This window comes from Carassius auratus, chromosome 15 (assembly GCF_003368295.1).
Source record: "Carassius auratus strain Wakin chromosome 15, ASM336829v1, whole genome shotgun sequence".
Taxonomy (NCBI): Eukaryota; Metazoa; Chordata; class Actinopteri; order Cypriniformes; family Cyprinidae; genus Carassius; species Carassius auratus.
This window is the reverse complement of record NC_039257.1, coordinates 14,942,976-14,970,190: the sequence shown is the minus strand read 5'-3', so window position 1 is coordinate 14,970,190 and position 27,215 is coordinate 14,942,976. Positions and strand designations below refer to the sequence as shown.

At 37.2% G+C, this 27,215-nt stretch overlaps 2 protein-coding genes across 2 annotated transcripts; both read right to left on the bottom strand.

Moving 5' to 3' along the window:
* Window positions 1-64: 64 nt before the first annotated feature.
* Window positions 65-8,997, bottom strand: camkk1b (calcium/calmodulin-dependent protein kinase kinase 1, alpha b). Its single transcript, XM_026282660.1, has 17 exons — window positions 5,916-8,997; window positions 4,343-4,699; window positions 3,865-3,912; window positions 3,724-3,777; window positions 3,557-3,608; window positions 3,326-3,459; window positions 3,064-3,100; window positions 2,892-2,913; window positions 2,705-2,793; window positions 2,400-2,599; window positions 2,266-2,319; window positions 2,108-2,181; window positions 1,727-1,814; window positions 1,507-1,635; window positions 1,029-1,132; window positions 903-929; window positions 65-775 (listed from the first exon to the last, which is right to left on the bottom strand). Exons 2-17 carry the CDS (start codon window positions 4,598-4,600, stop codon window positions 703-705), a joined length of 1,443 nt encoding a protein of 480 aa, XP_026138445.1. The 5' UTR covers window positions 4,601-4,699; window positions 5,916-8,997; the 3' UTR covers window positions 65-702.
* Window positions 8,998-9,071: 74 nt separating this feature from the next.
* On the bottom strand, window positions 9,072-27,117 carry LOC113115228 (C2 domain-containing protein 3-like). Its single transcript, XM_026282659.1, has 33 exons — window positions 26,896-27,117; window positions 26,319-26,585; window positions 26,002-26,159; window positions 25,304-25,494; window positions 24,545-24,663; window positions 22,985-23,111; window positions 22,742-22,879; window positions 22,445-22,592; window positions 22,270-22,355; window positions 21,998-22,174; window positions 21,779-21,888; window positions 21,585-21,703; window positions 21,365-21,496; window positions 20,831-21,280; window positions 20,562-20,713; window positions 19,605-19,836; window positions 19,346-19,523; window positions 19,085-19,268; window positions 18,020-18,192; window positions 17,773-17,908; window positions 17,361-17,629; window positions 16,837-16,917; window positions 15,699-16,319; window positions 14,410-14,718; window positions 14,197-14,335; window positions 13,935-13,999; window positions 13,645-13,850; window positions 13,305-13,438; window positions 13,074-13,217; window positions 11,188-11,378; window positions 10,291-11,113; window positions 9,982-10,090; window positions 9,072-9,389 (listed from the first exon to the last, which is right to left on the bottom strand). The coding sequence occupies exons 1-33, from the start codon at window positions 26,945-26,947 to the stop codon at window positions 9,258-9,260; spliced, it is 6,552 nt and encodes a 2,183-aa protein (XP_026138444.1). The 5' UTR covers window positions 26,948-27,117; the 3' UTR covers window positions 9,072-9,257.
* Between the last annotated feature and the right edge of the window lie 98 nt (window positions 27,118-27,215).

The window sequence follows — 27,215 nt, the reverse complement described above, 5'->3', positions numbered from 1 at the left end:
TCATATCATTTTTTTTTCTTTAAGTATATCACACACAAAAAAATTAGATGTATATTATTAAAATGTCACATAAATTATTTTTATTTAGCATTTTATATATGTGTGTGTGTGTCCACAGATGAAATGCACGATACAATTTTAAAACCTCAAAAGGACGATGAAACAGCATACAGACTTATAGATAACGGACTTCTAATACAGCTCATCAAAATTATCACATGCTTATCTGTTAAATGCACCGATGCACTCTTTTTAAACATGCATTTATATCTAAATTTCTTTCGTTTTTACTTTTGGCACGTAAATGCAATGAAACACAAATATTACTCTAATATAAAGCAGTGGTTCCCAACCCTGGCCCTTGAGGCACCCCAACAGTTTTGCATGTCTCCTTAATAAAACAAACTTTATTCAGGTCTTCTGCTCAGTAGTACAGACTTCAAAACTTGTAATTGATGCATCAGAGAAAGGAGACATGCAAAATGTACAGTGTTGGGGTGCCTCAAGGACCAGTGTTGGGAACCACTGATATAAAGTATTACCAGATTCTGCATTATATTTTAAAGGTACCTCCAAATCTAACCTTTCATCATGCAGTGTGTACAGTATACAGAATTTAAAATGTTATACATCATGTTACATCATGCTCAAAATACTCAGATGGGAAAAAATGTCCAATCCCACAAAATTATATTTTCAAATTTAAGGAGAAGTTTCATCCTCGATAAGGTTTTCCAGCTCCCCCTCTCTGCTTCCGTTACTGTTACTCCCTCTGCTGTTGGAGACACAGACCATCAAAATATGAATATGTGTCGTATACACACATACACTGAAACATGAGAACGGAGTTGAAATACTAAATTTAGCTGATTATCATGGCAGTAAGGTCTATTGTGAAATACCTTAGAGGGCGAAACAGCGACATATCCCTGCAGAAATTATTGAAAGAAAGAAGAACCAAATATCAGTGAAATCACAGGTATTATAAGCATCAGTATTGAATGCAGTGATGTGCATTCTGGACTTACACAGTCAGACCTCCAGGGGCAGACATGGACCTGCCTTGCCTGCGGCTGGGAGACTCGAACGGGTTACTGAAGGAGCGCTTTCGCAACATGGACTTCACCAGGATCTTAAGATACAGTGCAAAACACAAATTCACTCTATTTCACTCCTTGATCCACAACATGGGACTTTTTTGTGCTACAGATATTAAACAATTGACTATTTTTTAATACTATGGAAGTTAATGGCTACCATCAACTGTTTAGTTAACAATATTCTTCAGGGAAAAGAAAGAAATGCATTCAGGTTTGGAACAAATGTTCATTTTTGGGTGAAAATACATTCAATTAAAATTTAAAAAGATAAATCAATTGGCATTTTTAAATAAAATGGCATTTTTTATGCCTAATTGCGTGTGTGTGGCATAGAGAAACTAAGGGAGAATTATTCCTAGTGAAAAATCAAAATGTACGTATTTTTTTTTTCTTCATATTTACTCACCACAGCAGAAAGGCTGGGAACTAGTTTGACAGAGTTCTGCACCTCCTCCTCAGTGACCTCCACCACGGTGCAGTGCTCCTCCTCCAGAGGCAGAAGATCCGTGCCATCAAGTGTGACCCACGGGTGCAGCTGCCCACAGACTCAATATTACACACACTCAGAGCAACGCTACCATCTACACTTGAAACTACTTCTCAGCAATCTTTCAATATGATTTCACCTTGATTTCTGGTAACATGATTCTAGTTTCAGGAACTTTGTCCAGCATTCTGATGATGAGATCCTTCAACCCATCACTGATCACAGGCCTGTGCAAACAACACAAAAACAATTACACCATCCATCCATCCATCTGTCATATAGTAGAACTCCAGGTTTGTTTTGGTTTTTAAAAAAAAGTTACTATATGAAGAAAATGTTAAAACTACTTTAATCGAATTAAGAATATTCATTAAGTGCCATTCAACTAGAAGATACAGTTCCTACATCAGTTTCAATTCCTTGACATATTATACATTTGCTGAAAATTATGAATTAATTTAATATTATGCCGTTTATTTCTGTTTCCCCATCATGGTTTAGTATAGCGCTCGTGACTCACATGTCTGGGAACTCCACTGGCGCAGCCCTGATCTTTTCATGCAGGCCTAAGATATATTCATCATGAAAAGGACACTGCACAAAGAAACACAAACAGATTTGCATTATATCCACAGATGTCCTTGACCAAAGTCATGTTTTAAAAGGTCAATGTCTTACCCTTCCAAAGACAAAACAAAACAGCGTCACTCCCATTGCCCATATGTCCACAGCCTGAATCCAACGAGAGTTGTTTGTTAATGATAAGGAATCAGTGTCTTCACTGTATGGAATGTTCTATAACACCTCCTCACCCTTCCGCTGAATCTCAGGTCCAGGTCAGTCAGAGTTTCAGGCGCCATGAAAGCTGGTGTTCCTGCGCTGTTTGATAGGAGAGCATCATTCCCCTCAAACTCATTACTCACACCAAAATCTGCGATCTTGATGTGTCCGTCGTCCCCCAGCAGCAGATTCGAGGGTTTGATGTCTCTATGTACGATTTTCTGATAGTGCACTAAAAATAAAACATGAAACCAAATCTAGCGCCAAATCCTAAAGTTTATAAATGACATCGACATATACACTACAACTTGAAGGACCCTAAACTAGGCAAACGTACAGTATTCGATTCCTAGGATGACATCTCTGAAGTAGAAACGGGCCATTTCTTCTGACAGAGGACTGTCCGTAGGGATCTCCATCACTGGACTAGTACCGGGTGAAAATTAGAGAGAGAAAAACAAACTAAAGAAACATCCAATCTGTATATATATATGTGGTGATGACCTATAGTTACAGATACTCACCCTTTACGCACCCACTCAAAGACTATGAAAGGGACACACAGAATAAATAAATAGATCAAAGAGTAAAAACCCAAATAAATAGATCAAAGAGTAAAAACCCAAATAAATAGATCAAAGAGTAAAAACCAAAGTACTTTATAATTGCAGATCGCTGACTAACAGAATTTCTTACCCATGTGCAAGTTATCCTCAGCCGGATCATCAAGAACCTTCAGTTAAATATCACAGGAAAGATGCGTTTTAGTTATGGCAGAGTTATTTAAATTAAAAACTAAATCAAATAAAATAGATAGAAATGTAAGCCAATTCAGAATAATAATAAAAGTTATATGAATAATACTAAAATAACACAGAGATATCATTTATAGTAAAACATATTTGACTTGTATGGTAACGAATCTCATAAAAACCCCAACACACAGTGTCTAACTCACCTCAACTAAATTAACAACATTAAGATGGTCAAGTTTCTTCAAAATAGCGATTTCCTGATAAACTCGGTCCAACAGGCCAGAATGCTTTAAAAGATTCTCTTGTGATCCATTGGATTCTCTGGAAGGAGGTCGCCCTACACAACCATCACAACATTAATATTCATATTCTGCACGCAAACTTCACTTCAAGAGAAAGTCACACGCCTGAAATGTACATTTTTTATTGCTTACGTGGGAATCCACACTGCTTCATTAACTTCTTTTTGGATACCAACTTCATAGCCTGGAATAATAATATTTTTGTTAAATAATTGTAATAATAACTAAATGTTAAAAATGTCAGTATGGCTAAATCCTTACAGAAGGTAAATTTAATTTGATATCACATATATGCTTACATAATACTGGTCATCATCTGCATTATATGCTAATTTGACCACCCCATATGAACCCTGGGTAATAAACAGAAGATTACCAGACATGGCCAATCAATAATAAACATGTAGAACAAATTAAGATATTCAAGTAGAATTACCAACCTTTCCTATCTCACTCTTTAACTTGTACTGGTTTAGCTGGACACAGTCCTGTAGGGAGACATGTGGCGATATTTAGATGTAAAAATACATTTAATGACTCTCATATTTTGAAAACATAAAAGAAACAACAATAAAAAAAGTTATAATAATTCAAAATAAAACATAAAAAAAAAATATTTGGCAAGAAAATAGTTCAGTCTTTACTTCAAAATTTAATACAGTATTTAATTTAATGCCTTTCTTGACATTTCTTTATAATTATTTGTAAAATTGGCAAGCTATCATGAATTCTTTTGGTCTTGATGCATTTAAATTATGCATTTACCAGACACCTTTATCCAAAGCATGTTTTATCTAACATGTGTCCTCTGGGAATCGAACCCACAACCTTTTGCACTGCTAACACAATGCTCTACCACTGAGCCAACAATCCGAGGTAACACTGCTGCAAAGGAATAAAATCTTCTGCCCAACTCACTTCCCCATCAGAGATAGACACCCGCTTGGATTCAATAGTGGGTCTTCTGGCTATCCGTGGGGTATGGCCATTCTGGTAACTGGATCGCTCCTGCAGTGACAGCTTGCGATCGGAAAGATTGAGGCGATGTGGGGTGGTCCTGTATCCATTAGGAGGGGTCAGTCTGTTGGCAGCCATGTTCATAGCTGCTACCATGTCCGCCAGTTCAGAATGGTAATCAGGGTCTAGATCCACCCTGTTGGCGGTGTCAGCACTCATGACTGTCCTGCTTCAGTCTGAGCTGCTTAGAACAAAGTACTCCTCTCAGTGAACACTGCAGAGCCCGGCGTTCTTCAGAGGCTCCAGAGGAACATCAAACTGTGAAAGCAGAATTGCATTGAGTTTGACAGCGGTAAGAAGCACACTCACTGCCATAAGTTCAAACATTTAAGTGATGCATTTTCTTTAGAAAATCTAAAGAACTTTTCATGTTTTAGGTTTAATATGGTTTTATTACTGTTAATATGGAAGCACACAAAATGGACCACAGATAATTAGAACAACTCATAAAACCATCTGTACCAATGTGCATCAACAGAGAAAATATATTGTAAAATAATGGCTTCACAATGGCTTAATTAACAGGGAAGCACAAAAATAAATGCTAAAATGGTTCAAAATTATAATTTATGGCTCTGTCTGATTCAAAGTTATTATTAACTAAAACCATTAAAAACCACACATTTTCATTACTTGAAATAAAATAAACATTAACTGAAAATAAAAACTTAAATACACATTTGTAATTATTGTTCAATTTAATTTGAAGTATTAAAACAGCTCAAAATAATTCTTAATATTACAGACATTAAACACAACAAACTAATAAAAATAATAAATCACATAAAAAATACAAAATTATTGGTAAACAGGATCAAATAAAACCTATAATCTACAGTAACTGAAATAAAATCTGAAAACGTATTTTAGCGGGATTTGTCAGTTAATTAAAATATGAAGCAGTATTAAAATAAACTAAAAGCGTAATAGAAACTTTGTAATAACCTAAAAAATGACAAAATGTAACAGCTAAAACTTTAATTATAATTACAGTAAAATCTAATAAACATGAACTGAAATAAAATATGAAAAACTTTTAAGCTGAAGTATTCAAACTAAAAGTGAAAGTTAACTATAAATGTAAAAACTATACACCATGTACTATAAAATTAACCACATAAATGTTTAAAAAATACGAATGAAAAATGCATAACAAAATTACTAAAACTTTAACAAAAATTACAATAAAAAAATCATATTCAAAATAATAATAAAAACAAATAGTATCTCAGTAATACTAAATAACACTAGTTGGATTTTCACTATAAAAAAAATCATTAAAAACATTCTGGAAAAAAAATCTGTTTATCTTCAGATATATACTGAGTTATATCAAATAGGATGTGAAATATTGATATCTTATTTAAAACATACAAAGCATTTGACGTGTTAAAAAAACGTTGCATAAGTGCGTGACCTCAATCAAAAAACATTTTTAGTTTTTCCAGTATACATAGCAGTTGTTATTACTTACATACAGCAGAAAGAGACTGAATTGCCAGCCATAGTGTTGCATGGTATTCCCCTCATCAGGCAGAAAACACTGTTGTGCCTCTGAAGCCCAGAGGACTCCAGACTCTTTGGGATCACCAAAGCAAAGAGGATTAGCTAGCATGGTCACATTTAGTCCAGCGTGGCTATATCTGTTCCAAAAGACTGTTTACATGGACGGACTGCAGTCAGTGAAAGGACATGGACAGTGATCAATGAGTGATACTACGTCATTCTGAGGGCAAGTGCCGTAAAGCACCCACGATGTGAACACACAAAGCATAAGTGAGTCCGGTTGCAGGGTGGAAAGGAAATGATGGCTAAGTGGCTAAGTTCTTGAACTTTGAAGTCAAAGTATAACAGGATAACACTTTAGAGTTAAAGTAACATGCTCTTGAGTCAGTTTATCAGCAGGGAAAGAAGATCAGTTGTTACATAACCTTATAGGACGTGCTACTTGAGAGCAAAATTGGATTTAATCCAAAACAAAGATACTTTTATAGAACGTCAAGCTTATTATAATCGGTGCATTGTCCATTTTGTTTGGGAAAATAATCAGATGGGTCATGTATCAGATGTCCTTTCCATTTTAAAATGATATATTTTAATGGTATGTTAATTTAATGAAAAATTATATTTTTGAATATGTGATGTAACAGGGTTGAAGATGGCATGTTGACAGTTTTATAATTCATTTGGCCGTGTTCATGGTATTATTAGACAGAGTATATTGCTGATACTTCTCAAAAAAGATCTCATTTTAAAAGACAGATTGTATTCTAGAAAATCACAGCAACAGGGTTGATAATTTATTGCTATACTGTTTTGCTAAGCTACAGAAAATTAAATAAGGAGGACACAAATTGTTCTTGCAGCATTCAGTTCCTGAAAGGGTGAAGAGTTTGGTTTACCATATTTTTTTTTCCATAAGAGCGGGCATGACAGACAGACTAATGTTTTTCTAAGGTTATTCTAACTATTCTCGAGCTGTCCAAGGTGCTGAAGACCCTCATCCATTTTGACTCATGTTTTTGTCTACATTTATCAAGGGTGTTGGAAGAGAAAGTGTAGTTCTTTGCTGGTATGCTGGCTCCTATGAAAGCTCTGAAATCCCTAGTAACCAACCTCTCTGGAGCTTGTGATCATGTTACAAGATGTACAAATGCAGCATGTTCCCACAGCATCAAGTCCTGGGTGAGAGGCAGTGTTTTCCTAAATGGGCTGCAATGCCTCTTGAAGGGGATTCAATGCTAAATTTGGACTATCTCAAACATCTGAACACCGCTCAACTTCTGGAGCTCCTGGAAGACGAGGAAAGGATGCGAGAGACAATCAGACACGATTCAAAGGTACTGTACAACACCTAACTACATAGTCACGAGCGACAAAAAATGAAGTCCCAGAAATTCTGGTTGTCAAAATTGTTAGGTAAACTAAAAATGATATCGAGATTGCTCAGAAAAGTTTTAGCTCTGAGAAAATGTCAGGTAGCATCTGTTTACAGCTTGCAAAATGTCTAAATACGTTTATAGTGTAAAATGGGTCTCGCCTGCAGTTACAGCATCTTCAGAGGTGTAAAAAGATCTTGATGGCCTCCAACTGTTGGCTTGCAGAGCAGAACCTAGCACATCAGCCACATCTGAACAACTCTAAAAAGCTTTTAGCTGAAAAGTACCAGACTCTTGGTCAAATGGTGTCTTCAGTGCGACGCAAACAGAGAAAGCAGGGTAAGTTCTTGATTGGCTTGCAATATAATGCTTTTTCTAATCTGCGTCACTGTATAACTGATCTAATGCTTGTCCAGAAACTTTGCAGCAGAAACTCAGCCTTCGAACGATTCATAAGCTTCTTAAGGAGAAGACCAATCATTCCTTCATTCAATCTGAGGTACAGCTGAGATATACGGTTCATGAAATGCAGATTCAGATATCAAAGACTTGAAAAAGTGGTTTCAAAGTTTTGATTGAGTTTTCTGTCTTTCACTCTCCAGAATCTCTGGCAGAAGTTCATAGAAGGAAAGCTTCTTCTGACAGATTTTGTGGAATCACTTCAAAGCTCTCAGATTCTGTGTCATCGACGCCTTTTTCAAGCTGAAAAGATCCATAGCCTCATAATACACGCACAAATATACAATCAAGAAGCTGATTTTTACCGTTTTGGGCATCATCCACACTTCTTGCACTCGCCAACCACTATCAATGTTTTCAGTGGCAGCGCTCCTGTTATCTTGCTGCCTGGTTTCCAGTATCCTCATTTATCTCCGATATCAAATCTTCCTCCTCTTAAGCATCATGGCTGTGTCGCCACATGCTCCACTTTGATATCCAAAAATGACTCGAGCGCCGAGACTCGCCGATGGGCTCAAAGACACGCTGCTTTACATCCACTCGACAAGATTCAACCCAACATTCGCCAGACTCCCAAGTAAAGGTGCGCTGCTGGTCTGGGATCACTGAAATAGTTTGGAAAACCATTTTGTTGCTGGAATAGATAACCCAGAATATATTCACTGAATATATTCCGATATACTGGACAGCTGATTTTTAGTTTTGGTCAATTTCGAATAAATCACCGTCAGTTTGGTTTCAGAAATTTTGTGCAATTTTTTAATCACTGATGTATTAGTCAAATAAACAAATGCAACCAAGTAATTATAACAATTTTATCATTAAAGCCTCCTCCTCCACTCGATGTAGTAAAATGGTTAATAATTGGTGATGGTTCGTAGTTTTCATCTATTATATTTAGCTTGATTTGCAGCCATCTTCTACAGCTCAGAAGCCCTCAGTTGATTCATCTGGTTTAGAAGAAGGTCAACATGAGGACCAGTTGCTTGATCGGACTCATCTCTCTAATTAGAGCTCATTAAACAGGCTGAGAGGGTAAAGGAGAGCTTTTGTCAGGCCGTTGGCTTCTTTTGTCTCTGGATAATACTTTGGTTACATCACTGTCAGTATGTGCCATTGTCTGCAGCAGCTCAAATTGGGCAATTTTCTCATCTGTCAGCTAAATGCTTCGAGCCTTTGAGCAGCTCAGTCTGACAGACATTAACTGCCCCAGACAACTGATAACTTTAATAAGACGTAAAACTAAACAGTGAGAGCAGGACCTTCAAAAACAATTACCCGTAGATGATGGAAATACAAAATTCTTTATTACAAAAATAGATTCAATACTGTAAACAAACAACTTTTTGAATGCGCACATTATTACAATTACTGTTAAAAACTATATACCATAATGCATCATGTATGAAATAAATAAGGATACCAATCACGTACTTTGAAAAAAAAATGTAAAAACACAGAAATCTTGAATGAACGTATCAACTTCCTTCTGTAAATTTCGAAGCAAATATCTTTGCAATTCTTCTAGTCTCTTCACTTCTCTGTGATGGAGGGATGCTTGGTCTTGATCGAGGGACTCTTCTATATAGACTTCCAGGATTTACGGTCTCCTAAATGAATGAATTTTAATAGCTAAATCACGACAGGCTTAAAAACAAATAAATCATTTTACAAATAAGAAAGCGTACCACAATTCACAAACTTTGTAGATTACGCTTACACAAGATTAGTCATTATGGACCACATTTGAAAATCTTCTGAATTACTCGGATAGATTAGGATAAGCTTAAAAAGTAGGTTTTTCCCAAAAACAAACAACAAAATAATAATCGTAATAATAAAAACAGGTGTTAGGGAATATATATGATCAACAGATCTGAGAGGAAGTTTGCAATACACAGTGTTTTCAATCAACTTGCAACCAAGGGTGTTAAAATACTATTGGGTAAGCTGGCAGTGGGCGGAGTAACAGACAAAAACAAAAACAGACATTCTGACACAGAACGCACATTGTTTTTCAGAGAAACGAGTATATGAACTTAGCATGTTTCCTAAATATCTGCAAACATATTAGTATTTTTATGCTTTAGTATAGTAAAAAAAAAAAAAAAAAAAAAATACAAACAGTGCATTTAACTTTATCAAGATTACCAAACATTAGCAGCAGCTTTCTTTTAATAAAAAAAAAGGGGGAGTACTCACAGATTCAGTTGTTGCCGATGGAAAGACAGGTGCCATCCTCAAAGCCCTCATGGACGCCTCCAGATGGTGAGCCGACAGGAAGAAATTAGGAATCTCTACAGATTCCAAACTGCACAGGGGTGTTTAGATAAAAATAACCCACACATGTTTTAATAAAAGCAGACGTTTAAAACACCTGTCCCACAGACTTCCATTTCTAAAGTTTTTTTGGGGGGGTTTTACAAACTGAGACGGATTATAATTTTTTGGGGTAATCAACAGCATATAATAAACTGATATTATCGGGTCATACAAAGCTTAGAAGGATACGGTTTTGCTGTCCTCTCGTCACTTTCCTCACTTGTCTCAGAACCAGACTCTGCAGAGAGAGGCAAGTTTGGGCTCTCATCACTTTCTTCGTGTGCACTATTACTTTGTTCACAATCTTCCACCTCACTAATGCTAGAAAGAGCCCCATCTCCATCCAGACCATCTAAAGAAGGTTGCTGTTCTCGATGATCTGTGATGATAGCACCATCACTCCTACATGCATCAAGATCCGTTTCAGATCTTTCACGGATATCTGAATCGGAATCAACGGCTTGTGATTCTCCAGTCAATGACTGCGGGTTAAAGTCAGGAAGAATTTCTCTGCTCTTTCTTTCCTCTCCTTGAGTGTGGATGGTGTCGTCGTGAGCGTGATGCTGCACGAACTCCAGACTCTCCAGAGATCCCATATCTGGGTCAGACAGTAGGCTGGTCCAAGGGCTGGTTCTGTCTGTGACTGAGGTGACCTCATTGAGTGTTCGGGGCTGTATTAAAGTTTCCTCAAAGTCTTCATGCTCATCCTCATCTACACAGTCCTCTTCATCAGACGAGTGATCGCTGGAGCGCTGGTGGAGCTTCTCATCTTCAGCAGCAGCTGGTGACTGTCTGATCTCTGCAGGAGCAGGAGAGCTGACGGGCCAGACTTCATCTTCTTCCTCCGACATCATGTCTGATTCTTTATGAAAGCGTGGCTCTGTCTCACAGCTATCAGACTCTGATGATATCAGCTGATCTACTCCAGATGTTAAGTGCTCCTCAACCACATCAAGAGAAGCAGAGCTTTTATGGCTAGTTGTAGCCTCTTCTGTTTGGTGTTCACTTAAGCCTGATTTAAAATAAAGAGTTAAAAATGGCTTTAAATAAACAGGAAATCACACTAACAGTTAACAGCTGACTCACCTTTTATGATGTTATTGACCTCTCCCACCAGCTGACTGGACTTCAGTAGCAGTTGAGTGGTGTCTGACTCTGAGTCTCTATGCTCGTCCAGCCTGGAGGTTCCTCTCGGCTCATTCAGCTTTGGGAAGGCTGGAGTGGACAACTTTCGGCTGAAATACCTTTGAATATCATCCAGCTCACTGAGGTTTTTCCTAAAAATGCAACAACAACAAAATTCCATTGACAATCAAAACTGAAAGCCAAAGTGGAACAAACTGTCAATCCACATAAAAACCTAAATCTAGAAAAATACAAAAACACATCCGATTGTGTTGAATCTAGGGATGGGATATTAGGGGGTTAAAAATGTATCACTTAAAGCTGCAGTAGGTAACTTTTGTAAAAATATTTTTTTTTAAATATTTGTTAAACCTGTCATTATGACTTGACAGTAGAATATGAGACAGATAATATGTGAAAAAATCAAGCTCCTCTGGCTCCTCCCAGTGGTCTATTGCCATTTGCAGAAACTCCATCGCTCCCGTTAAGAAAACAACCAATCAGAGCTGCGTTCTGTAACTTTGTTTGTGTTCAAAATGTAGAAAAATGTATATAATAAGCGAGTACACCATGAATCCATTTTCCAAACCGTGTTTTTAGCTTGTCCTGAATCACTAGGGTGCACCTATAATAAGTGTTTATATTCGGACTATTTTAGATTGCTTCGGGGGTACCGCGGCGGAGTAACCCAGTACCTTTGTGATTCTTCATAGACATAAACAGAGAGAAGTAGTTCCGGCTACGATGTTCTTCCGCAAGACGCAAGCAGTTCTGTTTATTAACTGCCAGAGCGTCAAAAGTTACCGACTGCAGCTTTAATTTCTAGCATTTATTCTGATAAAGATATCAATGACAATAATTCAAGGAATCCTGTTTCTTTAGAAAAAAAAGTATTGTCTTTGCTATTTTTTATTTATAATAGGGTGTTGTGAGCATTAGGGAGTACACATGTAATGTAATGACTGTTTAATTCATGTGACGCGTTTTTGCGTCGTAAACGTAATTACATAATGCCATCGCGCAATGACATCAGAACGTCATTTAGCAACTTATAGCCACAAAGCGACCTTCCTTTAGCAACTTCCCCTGAAAATGAGTTTGCAACACTGGTTTCACGTCTGCCATCGCGATGTCACTCCGCACTGTCGCACACAGATATATGTCAACAACTAGACTTTATCGTGATTATCACGGGAAGACTAATTCTTGTCGTGGGGAGAATTTTTACCAGTATATCGCAAATGATAAGATATCACCCGTCCCTAGCTCAATCCATGATATTTGCCATCTTAATCTGTTATATAACAAAGTAAATATTAAATCTGACAAATAAACTACTGTTCAATTGTTCAGGTCTGATTTGTTATGTTTTTGAAAGAAGTCTCTTATGCTCATCAAGGCTGCATTTATTTAATCAAAAATAGAGCAAAAATGTAAACAATTGTGAAAACGGTTTTCTATTTTAAGAAATTTTGAAATGTCATTTATTCCTGTGACGGCAAAGCTGAATTTTCAGCATCATTACTCCAGTCTTCAGTGTCACATGATCCTTCAGAAATCATTCTAATGCTGATTTGCTGCTCAAGAAACATTTCTTATTATTATTAATCTTGAAAACACTGTTGATATTTTTTGTGGAAATGGTGACAGATGACTAGAAAGTTCGAAATAACCGCATTTATTTGAAACAGAAATCTACTGTAACATTATAAATGGCTTCACTGACACTTTTGTTAAGGAATAGTATTTCCATATGCAGAACTTCTATTTGGAATACATCTAATCTGATCATTATCTGATGTGACACCTTAATCTTTCACCCAGGAAGCAGAAGACAGTGTGGGTACCTGAGGACAGAGAAGAGTGCTGAACTGGATGGGTGGGAATCTCCAGCTAAGGAGGACTGGGACGCTTTCTCTTCCTCATGCAAACTCTGATGGAACATTCTTATGTTGTCCATGTGCTCATCGTGGCGATCCGTCACACTGTACCTGAACACACATCCCCACAGTTATTACTACAGACAGTAAATCTGACAATAAGGCAGCTTTTCTATATCATTTTCCTTAAATAGATACCTGTCAGAGAGCAGTCTTTCAATCTGATCAGGAGGTGTGCTGATCCTCTGCTCTGAGAATCGACTGATGTGGCTGGGGAAGCTGCTGTACGTAGCTGTTGTTTGATAGCTAAGTGGAAGGGCACTAAAGAGAGCCTGCAACAGACACATAATCATCACCACATGTGACAACTGTGTAGACACGATTAGGTTTTTTTATACACTACCAGCCACAAGTTTGGAAAGAAATCTCTCGTGCTCACCAATGCTGCACTTATTTGGTCAAAAACAAATCAGTGCACAACTAAAACCTTTTCAACATTGAAAATAATAAGAAAGGTTCATCTGTTAAAATGGCTTACACTTGAGTCTGGAGCAGCGTTCTCGTGGGCAGGCAGTCTTTGTGCCCGGAATTCCTGCACTGCCCTCAGAGGAGACACAGACACCTTCAGCTGCCCCTGACACTGCCCGCTGAAATCAGTGATGTTATACCAGCCACACACTGACTGAAATCCCGACAGAAGTGGTGACAGGTCAACAGACACGAATCCAATCACCCGCTCAACCTCTGCAAACCAAAACATAATGCAAAACCAATCTTCTAGATTTTCTGGTGAGCATATGATGAAATACGGTGCTAGGGTTTCATTACCTCCTTTATGCCAGACTTTGAAAACCAAGGACTGCTGGGGATCTAAAAGTAGCTCCTTCGACAGTCTGAAAACAGAAAACAGCCACGAGTTTCCACCTTGTATTAAGATGCATACACGCATGACCGCTTCCGCCTGGTCTTTACATGCATCTCCTGCGTGTTCGGATTTAATCGATTTCATCCTCCCTTCTTTAGTATAATCTGTCACAATACACTTTCTTTTGAAAAGGGAAAAAGTTTGAGGAATGTCCAATGGGTTTACCTGCATTCTTGCTGGTGGTCCCAGATGGGGCAGTCACTGTCTTTGATGAGTGCTGTGGTCACCGTGCCCGGGGCATCGGCGATGGCGTAAGAAACACAGCAACTAGGCAATCCTCCACCACGCTCAGCGAGAGGACACCCTGAGGATGACAACAGCGTTTAAACATCAGGAATGAGAAAGAAGTCAAATCAGTAATCCCTGTGGTTACTCTACCCTTCAGGCTCAGGTGCATGGCTCTGTCCACGGTTATGTTGGCTATGAAGGTGTCTTCATTGGTGATTTCTTTGGATGGTGGTGCTTCAGTGTTCATGGTTGATTTGATCAGCTGTTTGCTGGGGGATTGAGAGGGTCTTGACAGCGCTGTGGCGGGGAGGCCTCCATCCTCCTCATCTTCTACTGGGCTGGTGAGCTCCTCAGTGGCTTGAGGCTCATGTGGTACAGAGTCTGTTGTGACAGTGATATGGACTCTGAGAGCAGCGCCACTCAGGTTTACAGCCGAGCGCTTGAACAAAGGATACACACCTAGCATGAGAGAGAGCCGTGTGTTAGTCAGGAGGGAATACCAAAATGTTACCAAAATATTCTATTCGAGGACACATCACAGGAAAATAGGATTTTCCAAGCACTTATGAGATCTAATAAAAATGGGGTTCAAAATAGGGACTGAAATGTATTCAATTAAATCAAATTTCTGTTCTTCAACAAAATGGCAATGAAATGAAGTGCTTAACCTTCGGACATCTCAAAGTAAACTACCTGTATGTGTTGTTCTATTTTACATTTATTTGATATACAGTTAGCAGTTTTTTTATCCACATTACCAAATATTTCTCTACAAAAAAAAGTATTGATAGATAAGAAAAAAAAAAAAAAAGGTTATGCCTTACATTTGGCTCCAAATATTAGTTAGTAATTATACAAACTTTAAATTAAATTAAAATATACATTATAATTGAAATGGTCTGTAATAACATTAATGATATAGAATATTTCTATTTCAAATAATCTGTTCTTTTGAATTTCTATTCATCTAAAAAACATCCATCAGCATATTAGAATGTTTTTTGAAAGATCACGTGACAGTAATGACTGGAGTAATGATGCTGAAAATTCAGCTTTGCTATCACAGAATTACAATAGTGAATAGCTGTTTTTAACTGTCAAAATATGACTATTTTTACTGTATTTTGGAGAAAATGAAAAATGCAGCTTTGGTGAGGATACATTTTTTTTTTCAAAATCTTAAAAACTAAAAAATCCCCTTACCAAGCCCATACTTTTGACCGGTAGTGTATATAGTATATTTAGTATATATATATAGTGAGTATTCATTGTCTTGCAATACTCTGTTTAATAAGGGTGAAATTATCATGTTGTAACAGTGTTGCTGCATAATGATCTTTAACATGATTATATTAGGCCAGCATAATAGTATTTATTAATAAAAAGCTAAAGTGCACAAAAATCCCCTTCACAGATAAATAAACAGAGTAAATATCTACCACTGATAGTTTGATGGTGCTTCAAGCTTCCAGCAAGAGCAGAGAGATCCACAAAAGCAGAGCCCACCAGACGGTCGGCGTTATTAGGCCGGACTCTCTTCTCCTTCCCAAATGCCACCCACACCTGCACCTCCAGCTTCTCCTCCCTCAGGTACCAGCGCAGGGCTTGAGTCCTCCTCAGCACCACGCTTTTGCTCCCCTGAAATGCCACGGTGGCTAAACCTTCTTCTCCTTCTCTCTCGTCAGGAACGGGATGTGTAAGTTCAGAGCAGAAGGTCTGCCGGTTGTAGAGTTTGTATCTGTAGTAGCAGTAGGTGGAACGCTGTAAGTCTTCATGTCCTGGCAGCAGCAGGCAATGGATGGGCAGCCACGCTCTAGGCATGGATAGTGATAATGCCAGAGACTTTGTGCTTTCTTCCAATGTGTCTTCGTCCTCTATATCTGCCTCATCTTCACTGTCTTGCCCCACGTCCCATCCCAGTCCACGGGCTGAACTGACTACTCGCTCTCGATCTGCATGATGGGAAAAACTGATGGAGACTTCAAGTCCTCCTGCTGAGGTCAGACTGTGAGATGAACTTGTGCTCGGAGGTAGAGAGAGACTGTACCAGCCAGATATGCCTTTAAAAAATATATTCATAAGCAACAGTTATATTTCTATTCATTTAAACATTTTCATACCACAAATAAATGAATACAGAAATAAAATCTAAATACTAAAACATAGCCAAATAGATGATGAAAGTTTTTTAAACGTTTAAAATGTAAAAAAATAAACAAATAAAAATAACAAAAAAAGTAAATAAATAAATGACGTAAACAATAATAATTAAGAAATTACATTTTTATATGCATTTATAAACTAACAATACTATAATACTATATATATATATATATATATATATATACATACATACATATACATACACACACACACACACACAGACACAAATAATGTAATAAAATTAACAAAAATATTTTCAAGTAGTGTAAACAAATTTTTTAATTCTAAAAAGTAAATATTGTAGTAATGATAATAATAATAATAAATAATAATACTATATTATATATCTATTACACTACAATGTACAAAATAAATCAAACACTTAAATCCTAATAATATTCAAGATTTTCATACCACTTCTTTTAGAAATCAGATCTGCAAGTCTAATCTTCACAGTGCCCAAGACAGTGTCCTTCGATCTCGTGGTATCAGCCACTACAATGAGATTTAAAAAAAAACATGCAGTATATAGTATTACTAATGCTGGAATGGAGTGATGATACTAAAAAAAGATAATATTAAATTATTCTAAACAGTAAATGTAAAGACATAAAAATACACAAAAAATGCCTGAAAACACATAACATAAATGGGTAAAATATCATAACTAAAAATAAAATAAAATAAAAATCTGAACCACTTATGTAATAATACTGAATCAGCAGACAAAACTTAATCTACCCACTAATTAAAAGCATTTTTTTTTTTATTCCTTACAACACAGATCTACACCTACACACTTTTTTTTGTGTGGATATTTTGCATTAAGGGATTTATGCAATAATAAACCAAAGCTATCCAAACATCCTTAACAGAAGTTTATCATAAGAAAACAAATCTAATCTTCGCTGTCTACCTTTCCAAGTCGGGTAACTCACTTTTGCGTGTGTCTCTGTTGTAAACGGTGAAGACGGCCACTGCCCCCTGCAGGAGTTCAGCCAGACTGACGCTCTCCCCGCTGTCTCTCTGCACCAGCAGGTTACAGCAGAACTCGGCATGATGTTCAAACTCTGGGCAGAAACTGCGGGCCACCACACGTGTGCTTCGAACCTCACTGTCCGGCAGGAAGGACAACTGCACAGTGATGAAGGAGTTGAGCCCCACTTCAGAGTAATACAGCAGTGAGCTGTCTGCATCTGCAAGAGCTCTGAGGGACAAAAACAGGCAAATAAAATATAATTTAAATGCCAAAATTATAATCCATGTAATGTTAAATCAATGTAATCAAGCTAGATTGCTGTTGGGGTAATTGGTTAAAGCTAAAGGCAGATTTGAGACGGATTGACTCACTTGGCTGCAGCCTGTAGCCCGGCTGCCCTGTGCACCTGTATAACCAGCATCACTCCGCGGGACGGCACCACCCCACTCTTCACTCCCACACTCCTCATTGGTCGAGACTTGTACTGAACGCTCACTTCAAGCAGCCCTACAAGTAAAGAACAGACGAAAACAGCTTTTACCTCATTACATTGGTCTAAAATCCATATAACACTGTATCTGTTATCTGCAGTTTTAAGATAATTAGATATGCAGCTACCAGGGGGCTGAGGCTGTGTGTCAACAGGGCGGTCGGTTCTTGGTACCAGAGGAAGGGAGAAAAGATGTGCATCGGTTTGACCCTGTTTCTGCATGGTTACCATGGCACACAGTTTGGCCATGGGCAGCAGTCCTCTGGCTACTAGCTGATCTCTAACATTTGGATAATAATACCTGCAAATGTTTCAATAGGCTTGTAAAGAAGTAATATTTTACCAAACAAATATTCAAATATTACTAAATTTGAGACATAAAAATTAATGAAAAGAAAGAAAGAATAAAAATATTACCAAAGAAAAGCAATAGATTTTTAAATGCTGAAATAAATTTTAAAATTAAATGAATAAAATGAAATAATAATAATAATAATATTGGCAAATACAATATTGCTAAAAAAACAACAACAAATAAATAAATTTATTTACAAATAAAAGAGACAAATAAGTATATTAATTAAACAAAGTCAAAGAACAAGCTTTTAAATGCTAAAATGTAAACAGTACATATATAAATAAATAAAACAGATGTTTTTAATGCTACAATGTGAAATTAAATAAATAAACAAACATTGCCAAACAAAAAGGCTCATTTTAATAATAAAATATTGCCAAAACATGTTTTTACATGCTAAAATGTAAAACATAATAAAAAATAATAATAAAAATGATGCATTGTTTTTAATTCTATAATGTAAAAACAAACAAACAAACACTGCCAAACAAAAATAGACACAAGATGCTAACATGTAAATACATAAAATATTGCCAAAAGAAAACATGTAAAAACTAATAAAAAAAAATGAATAAAAACATTTAAAATATTGTTCTCAAGTCTCAATGTAAAAAGAAACTAACTTACTAAATAAAATGTATATCTTTTACTTGGTAACATTTCTAAGCACTAAAATATAATAATAATAATAATAATAATATATGTACATATAAATAAATTTAAATGAAATTCTTGCTACATACACACACACAGATACACACAAAAAAACTATTTAAATGCTAAAATGCAATAAATAAAATTCAGGACTAAATTACAATTTCTGCAATTCCTGTACCTGCACCAAACCTCAAACTGCACCCCTCCTCCGTTCCTCAGCCCTTGACTGGCCAGTGAGCTCAGCAGTATTCTTTGCACTGGGACGTCAGGGGGAGCCAGCAGGACATGAGTCTCATTATGTCCAAACACGGGGTCAGGCATACAGAGAGTGGTCTCAGTGCGATAGGCCTTGAGCTCCACATCTGTGGAACAGAGCGTTGGTTTAGCTGAACAAAAAACAAAAAAACCTTTTAATATGTTCAGAAAGAAAACCGCTTACTGCTCTCAACAACATGTGGGTCCGTGTCCTCTCGCGACTCATTTAGTGCAGGGAAGGAGTACTGGATGTAACAGTCAGCTTCCCCCCACACTGTGGACTGCAGAGGCGTCAGACCCTTTACTCGCTCTACACGGACCATAAAGACATGCTCACGCAGAACATCCAGAGTGGTACTGGCCTGCAAAAACATCAATTTAAAAGCAAATGAAGCTTCATTCTGAGCATCAGTGCTGCTTTGGGAGTTTTAAAGTGAACTAGCCTTGGTTTCTGCATGTGGCCGGTGGTCTAGCATGTGCGCTGGAGATCCGTGGGTCACCCCGTCATCCCTCATTCGCTGCAGTGCCGTGATCTGCTGTGCTAGGCCCATTGCTAGACACACCCTGAGGTGTCCACGAGTGCTGCCGCTGAACACATCGACCACAGGCATAAAACTGTCCACTCCAACCACTGGACACTGAGACTGCAGGAGCAGCTCTGTGATCTTGGGCTCTCTGGAGACAAAGTCAAAAGAAAAACAAACTGTAACACTAGTGCTACATAAGCTAACTGAGACTTGTCAGAACACTTATCGTATATCTTTTGTTGTTTTGATTGCTTCCATTGTCCTCATTTGGAAGTCGCTTTGAATAAAAGCATCTGTTTAATCACTAAATGTAAATGTAAAAGTCATTTAATATTTACCCGCAACTCTACAAAGAATAAGCAGCTCAGAAAATTTGATCTTATTTTAGATTTATTTCAATTAATAAAAGCACTTTTTAATAGTTTTAGATTTATTTAATGATAACTACACTGATATATTTGATATAAAGTAATTCATCATATAGTGTTACTATTAATATAAAATGTATACTAATTAATATACATTACTAATATAATATAATGTTATTATTAATATATACTGTTGCTATTATTCTTTTCATTATTATCATCATTGCATAATATAATAAATAATTATTTTATTTATAACAAATATTTAATTTTACGCATTTTCACATATTTATTTTAATAGGCAATGCATAATAATAAATTAAATATACTGCAACTACAAAAATACCACAAAATGAATATACTGCACATAAATAGCGTTACTAATGTTATATTTATGCTATCACATACATACATACTGTATATATATATATATATATATATATATATATATATATATATATATATATATATATATATATATATATATATCTCTCTCTCAATCTACCTGAAGGACATGTAGAACTGGTGAAGAGGTAGTTTTACCAAACCAAGAAGTTTATCATGGTCTGAACTACTGGCCCTCAACCACACTTCAATGACCATCATGTTGTTCTTCATTCTCTCCAACAGTTTGCCGGTCAGTGTGACTGGAGCCACCTATATCATATTAGAAATTAGATTGAAAACAAAAGATAAACTAACTGTATTGTGGGAACCCCAGAGTAATATGGGTAAAGCCTGTGAACGCTCACCAATTCTATATTTAGCACCGACCTGAATGAAGCCGAACGATGGATGTTTCTGACCCCAGCTCACTGTCGATCGAGCGGTTTCATCGGATCCGAGGAGCTTACAGTTCAAGTAGATGTTGGGCTGCATGGGCGCACAGTTAAAATCTTTCCCTTCAGGCACCATGAGCAGCATATGAAGCAGAATCTCAGTCTCCTCCACTTCCCGCTGCAGAGGCCCATGAAGCGAGCTCTGAGATCTGACGTGTGGTGATGTGGACCGTGATCTGGATGGAGGTATCAGGATACTCTGCACTTGATGAACACTTGCACTAGGAGATGGGTCTCTCCTATGGTCAGTCACACATGAACCCTTTGGCCCGTCCTGCTCTTCAGTCAAACGGGAAGGAGGAGGTCTTGCTGGACTCGGCATTCCTTTCGCAGGTCTCTTTTTGGTGGAGAAATCATTTTTGTCTGCTGCCAATTCAAATGAAACCTTAAAAAAAACATGAGGTACAAAGATTGAATCACTTAGATCAATAAAATCTCCCAAATTTGCTTCTTATGATCGATTCTTTACTTTCAGAGGACCAGCTGCTTGTTTATCAATGTTTCCATCCGCTGTTTGAACAGGAAGGGCTGCAGAAATGCTCAGCGATTCACTCTGCATCAGGGAGCTCAGTGGAAACATTGCCGATCCAATGAGGACGGGCTAAACAACAAATGAGAAGATCAGACCTCCAACAGATAAAACCAAAAGAGCGTCGTTCGATTTTGTGATTGGAACACACTGCACTTACTGTCTTTTGAAGGCTATTTCTGGAGTAGATCTTGAATGTGACGTTCATCTCCCACCATTGTTTAACAGAGGACCTACTGAACCTCACTGGAAACAAACCTTGGTGCTGAAACATCACGACTGAAACAGAAACGAATCACCAGATTATTACACTACTTCTGGTTTCTCGTGGTTGTCTAAAACAAATGTACTCACCGCCCTCGGTTACTTTACTAGAGACCGCTTTTGTAATCTCCGATGGCACAAGCTGAACATCCTCAAACCCGGCAGAGACCAGCGGAAAAAGGTACTCTATGATATAAAAGCTAGATAAACGAAATATTTACATCCGGTTAGTTTTTAAAAATGGACACTATCTTCTAGCCACCACCATCTATAAATACGATCAGATGTAAAATATCATGATTGTCATACCATTTCCTTGTGGTGAGGGGACGTGGTGGTCTTCTGGAAATACTCTCAGTGGAAACTTTTAACTCACTGATGGTGACCCTGGCAAAACGAATATCTCCAAGCAAAGCTATTTCCTCCATGCTAAGTCCAGAGAAATCATCTCCTGCTTCTGAATGCTGCACATCTTCAGAATCAAGCCTTCAAAAAAAAAAATTATATATTATTATATAATGGTATTATGTATTTATCTTTAAATTATTTAAAGCATATCTTGTTGCATTAGTGTAACTGACTGGGCATTTTTAGTCGGTCTTGTGTGTACTGGCTTCTCTGCTGGATCTTTGTTTTGATGCTCCTCTTCCAAACATTCATCTGATATCTAAAAAAAGAGGGGGGAAATGATTGACAAAGTTATATGTTTAAGGAAACTAAACTACATATAACAGTTTGCTGTACTGTATGGCTTACAGGAGCTTTGTAGAAGAGGTTCTCCAGAAGACTCTGATCATATTGAGGGTCATTTAGCTCACTTTCCATTAGCACACTACTGTGATCAGAAAGAGAATCTGGGAAAGAACCCTCTCCATCCCAGAAGTGCAGAACAGATCCATTAACACTGAGGGACAGAGCCATTACAAACATTAAAGCAAATCATTTGCAATCACAGACAAAATAATTTGTCTCATTCTAAAAGTTTCATCAAGTATTTATGAGCAAAGTTCCATTTTCGCCACTTAATCTAAAGCTATCAGTAGCCTCGACTACCTTCCCAGCAGCAGATCCACAGCCATGTCCTCTGGGTTGACTCTATTCTGGCCTGGTTCTTCAAGGTAGTGAACAGGATGTTGGTGTTCTGCTTGAAGGATGTTCTCCAGAAACTGTCCTGATGAGGGCCTGGCTGGCCTTTAGGAGGAAGATGTTTAACACTCTTTATAATCATCAACATTCTGCCATTTTATGTCTATTTGACCCCTCATAGGTATGTGAAAGAATGAGAAGAGTTTATACAAGGCATCAGTGTTGTCTTTGGAGAGAGGCAGGGGAATGTCCTTCAGAGGAACATCTGACTCCACATCAGATTTTAAGGCTGAAACCACCATGGCATTTCTCAGCTTGCTGCCACGCTCCAGAAGAACTGAAAAAAAAAAAATAATAATAATATATAATTAAAATTAAGTAGACTATATAATGGACAATATAAGTACAAATTAAATAAACACTCGGCATATGCATCACTAACTAGTGTTAAATGAGTTTAAAGAAAGGTCTAGTCTTTTTGTCTATAGATCTGCCAAAAGAACTTCCACAATGGCTTCAACAATCTCTAACAAAAACTGTGTAATTTGTATAGTGCTGTAGAGCCATGCCCGGCCCGTGTCCAACAGCTTATCAGAACTACTGGCCGAGCCCATCCCCCTCCCCCACCTCACAGCTTATTACTACTGTTTCAGCTATCAAAATAGTTCTCTTTTGTATGTAATGGCAAAGTGATTATATTTTGTGTCGTTTTTCTATTAAGTTACTTAAGAAAAACATTGGGAGTATTTTGGGTTGGTTAAATATAAGTTTTTGTTTTTAAAGTACACCAAATTTGCAGTTCAAGCAAATGTGCGCAGTAAGACGCATATTCAAACTTTTGTGCGGAGAGTGGAAGCTAAGGCTTGCTTTGCATTCTTATAAGTAGAAACAATTTAAAATACACCAGCATTTTTGGTCATAAAGGTAAGAGCAATTCATCTGTAAAGGGTCTACATTTATTTGTGTCCACACAATATTAACAAATCGTTGTGCTTTTATGAAATAAAGAAAACACACAATCCGCTTTCTGCCGTCTCGCTCTTGAACAGGAGCACTTCTCAAAAATGAACCCAAACTCAGCGAATACATGCCTCACAGACATGATAAATATAGACATAAAAAGCTTTTAATTATTACTTAATGAAATCAAATCTAAAACATAATTTTAATCTGAAAAAATACACTCTTCTCTAAAGGCACGTCTGTGGAGATAGCTAATCAGGATTGGCAACATCATCCTTGCGACACAGACTCAGAAAACACTAGTTTATAAGTGAATAATTCAAATATCTCCTTGCTATTTCCCCGACACATTCATGGCAATTACTTTTGCTGGTGCTTTGCAGCAAGCTTTATCTTATCGCAGAACTCTTCAGCTGCGCTGTCGGCATGCTTGCTGCTGCTGTGGAACACTAAACACCATCCAAGCCGCTCTTCACTGTCGCAGTAGAATGGTCTTGTGTTGTTTCCACTAGTGCAATTGTTTTTTTCATCACTAATTGATGGATGAAAACAAAATAGAGGAGCCTACAACAGGCGCCGAGGCCTGCCCCACGTCTGAACTACGACATGAAAATTGGCCTGAAGCCCGGCCATTGAGGTGTAAAAAAGTCAGGGCTCTAAAGTGCTGTACTGACACAAAATAACGTTTTAGAACTACCAGAATTTACTAAAGTTTAAAAAGAAATCAAGATCAATAAGCAGAATTTGGCAATATTCAGATTGTGATTGTGCAATTTGACCAGTTCTTAAAAAGTTAATGAGGTTTACCTGACAAAAGGTCGACAGGTGCGTGTCTATTTGTTTGGGTGGAAGCAGGTTCAGGTTTTCCAGTAGAAGAATCTGGTATGACGTTACTGTTTTCTTGAAAATACAAGTAATCTTTCCCTCTAAAACAAGAATATTGGAAGAAAACAATGTTTTAGTATTGATGTTTATTGAACTAAAATTACATTTTTGGAACTTAAAAAATAGAAACCAAAAGAAAGTAACTAAGTTACAGCACTAAAATTACTATGATTAAAAATGGTTTAAAATAAAGTAAAGCTAAATACAAGTATTGAAAAAATAAAAATGTCATAAGCACATAACTTCATTTAAACTAAAATTAAAACTGAAAACATAAGTTAAACATTAATAAATATTATTAATAAATAGCATATAATAATAATAAACAACTATTATTATTATTATTAAAGAGATATTCATATTAAAATATTTATATTAGAAAGGTAATAACATAGTTAATAGATTATTAATAGAAAAATATATATAAATAATATTTAAATAATACTAAAATAAACAAACTAAACTAAACTAAAATACATTCTAAAAAGACTACTTAAATTAAATATTTTATCCAAAATATTTGGCATTTTAATTTAACTTGTCCGTTCATAAACCACGTCAAGTCAGCAACTAATTCCAAGATCAGTCGTAAGGATGAGAGTTGTGAACTTAATGCTCTAACAACAGTTTGTTTCACATTACTCATTCAACACTAAAACCATCCAAAACATAAAAACAAACCTAGGCATGTTTCCAGAGCTGCTGCCAGCCGTCTCCTTCACACTCAGGAGAGGCTGATGCAGGGATGAATGTGCAGGTATGTTCTGGTGAGTTGTTACTCCAGGAGCCTGTGTGTCGAGGCTCATATCAGTCGTGGGTAATGAACTACTGCTGTCATATGCCTCTGTTAACGCTTCCAGGGCAAGTGTGACCTACGGTACATGTGAAACAACACTTATTTAACCCTTGTGCTGTGCTTGGTGTTCCCAGTCCAAATTCCCAGAATTTATATATCTCAATTTTTGAGAGGGGAAAAAAACAAATGATTTGCGGATAATTACGGCAATGTTCTCTCACAAACGGAAGATGCATAAGCTCAGATAAATAAGTCCTATGATCACTCAGTTCCAAAATTAAATACAAAACACAGTGCTAATTGAAAGAAAACAAGATGGCAAAGAGACTGAATACAATATAATTTATAATATAGCATTACGAGAGATTTATAAGTAAGTTTTTGCAGGCAATTTAGCTTTCGACCAGGATCCCCATAAATGTAACAAGGTGTGGAAAAAATACTCAAAAAAAGTGGAAACATTATACAGTTATTTTTGGGAATTGTTATACCCTGTGTCTGGTAAGTCTGATTCTAGTGCGATAACATTAACTAAGATTTGATCAGCTGAGTAAATGTGAATTCTGCTGAGCATCTCACCCACCTGTAGCTCTCCAAGCTTTTCTGATGACGGGGAAACAAGAGTGAAATATCCATTTATGGAGTGAGACAAAGACAGCCGGGCAATCCCTGGGATTTGAACTCGAGCTATAGGCAAATGATCAACCTTAGTAAGCACATCCAGCACCAATGAGCCCATATCTGTGAACAGAGAAATATTATATTCAGTTATGCAACTCACGTCATCAATTTAGGACTTCTGCAGGTTCAACAAATACTTTTGTAAGATCCACTAAAAAAAACCTGAAATCCATACATACAGTAGGAATAGCTGAGCCATCACCTACATAGTGATCTAACCTGTCAAATAAGAAGTCAGCTGTTTGGGTCCACATCGAACTGGAAAGCGGGCAGTGGATTTGACCCCTTTCTGCTCAGCATGTCCATCTCTAGGCCTGAAGAAAGTGCCACTTGAAGACTCTCCCCACCACCTGAGCCTGATCAGAGTCACAGGAGGAGGTCTGGTGATGGTCCACAGCACTTTACTCACTGTCACCCTCAGAAAACATCTGAGCTGACCCTCCACCAGAGGAGGAATACTGCTGGATGGAGACACATCACTGAGCACTGCAGAATGAGGACAATAAAAAAGACATGAGATCAGGCAGCGTTTCCTATAATTCCTACCTTTCAATAACCTTGAATACAGCTGTTTATTATTTTTTACCCCTAATAATCCAGGCGCAGACAACAATTAAGCATTAGTCTTCAATACGTCTGTCTTAAAATACGGTGAGCCCTAAAAATGCTTTCTAGGTAAAGTTAGGTAGATTACTATTTAGAAGCAGGTTTTGTCCTCGCAAAGGTTACGAGATTTTAAATCTCTTTAAGACTCTCGGATTTGGACGAATACAACCTCCAAACAGACGTAACTTACCCCTTTTTCTGTTGCTTACACCCTTTGAGGGTTTCACCTTTTTATTCTTCATTCCTCACATCGAGAGTGTACTAAATAATGATATTAATGAATCAAAGCTTTCATAATTTGTTGACAGTTGCATTAACAAACATAATACCGCTGAGCAACGGCTCGACCAATCAGAGCCCGGAACGACTTCTTCTCTTTGCTTTGACAAGTAGCGTGAGGGGATTCCAGCGCCTCTCAAGGAGAGATAAGAAATTACAAGGGAGCGAATTGATACTACGATCGTTTTGACAAACCGGTAAAAATCAATGTTCTAATCGTTATATTATACT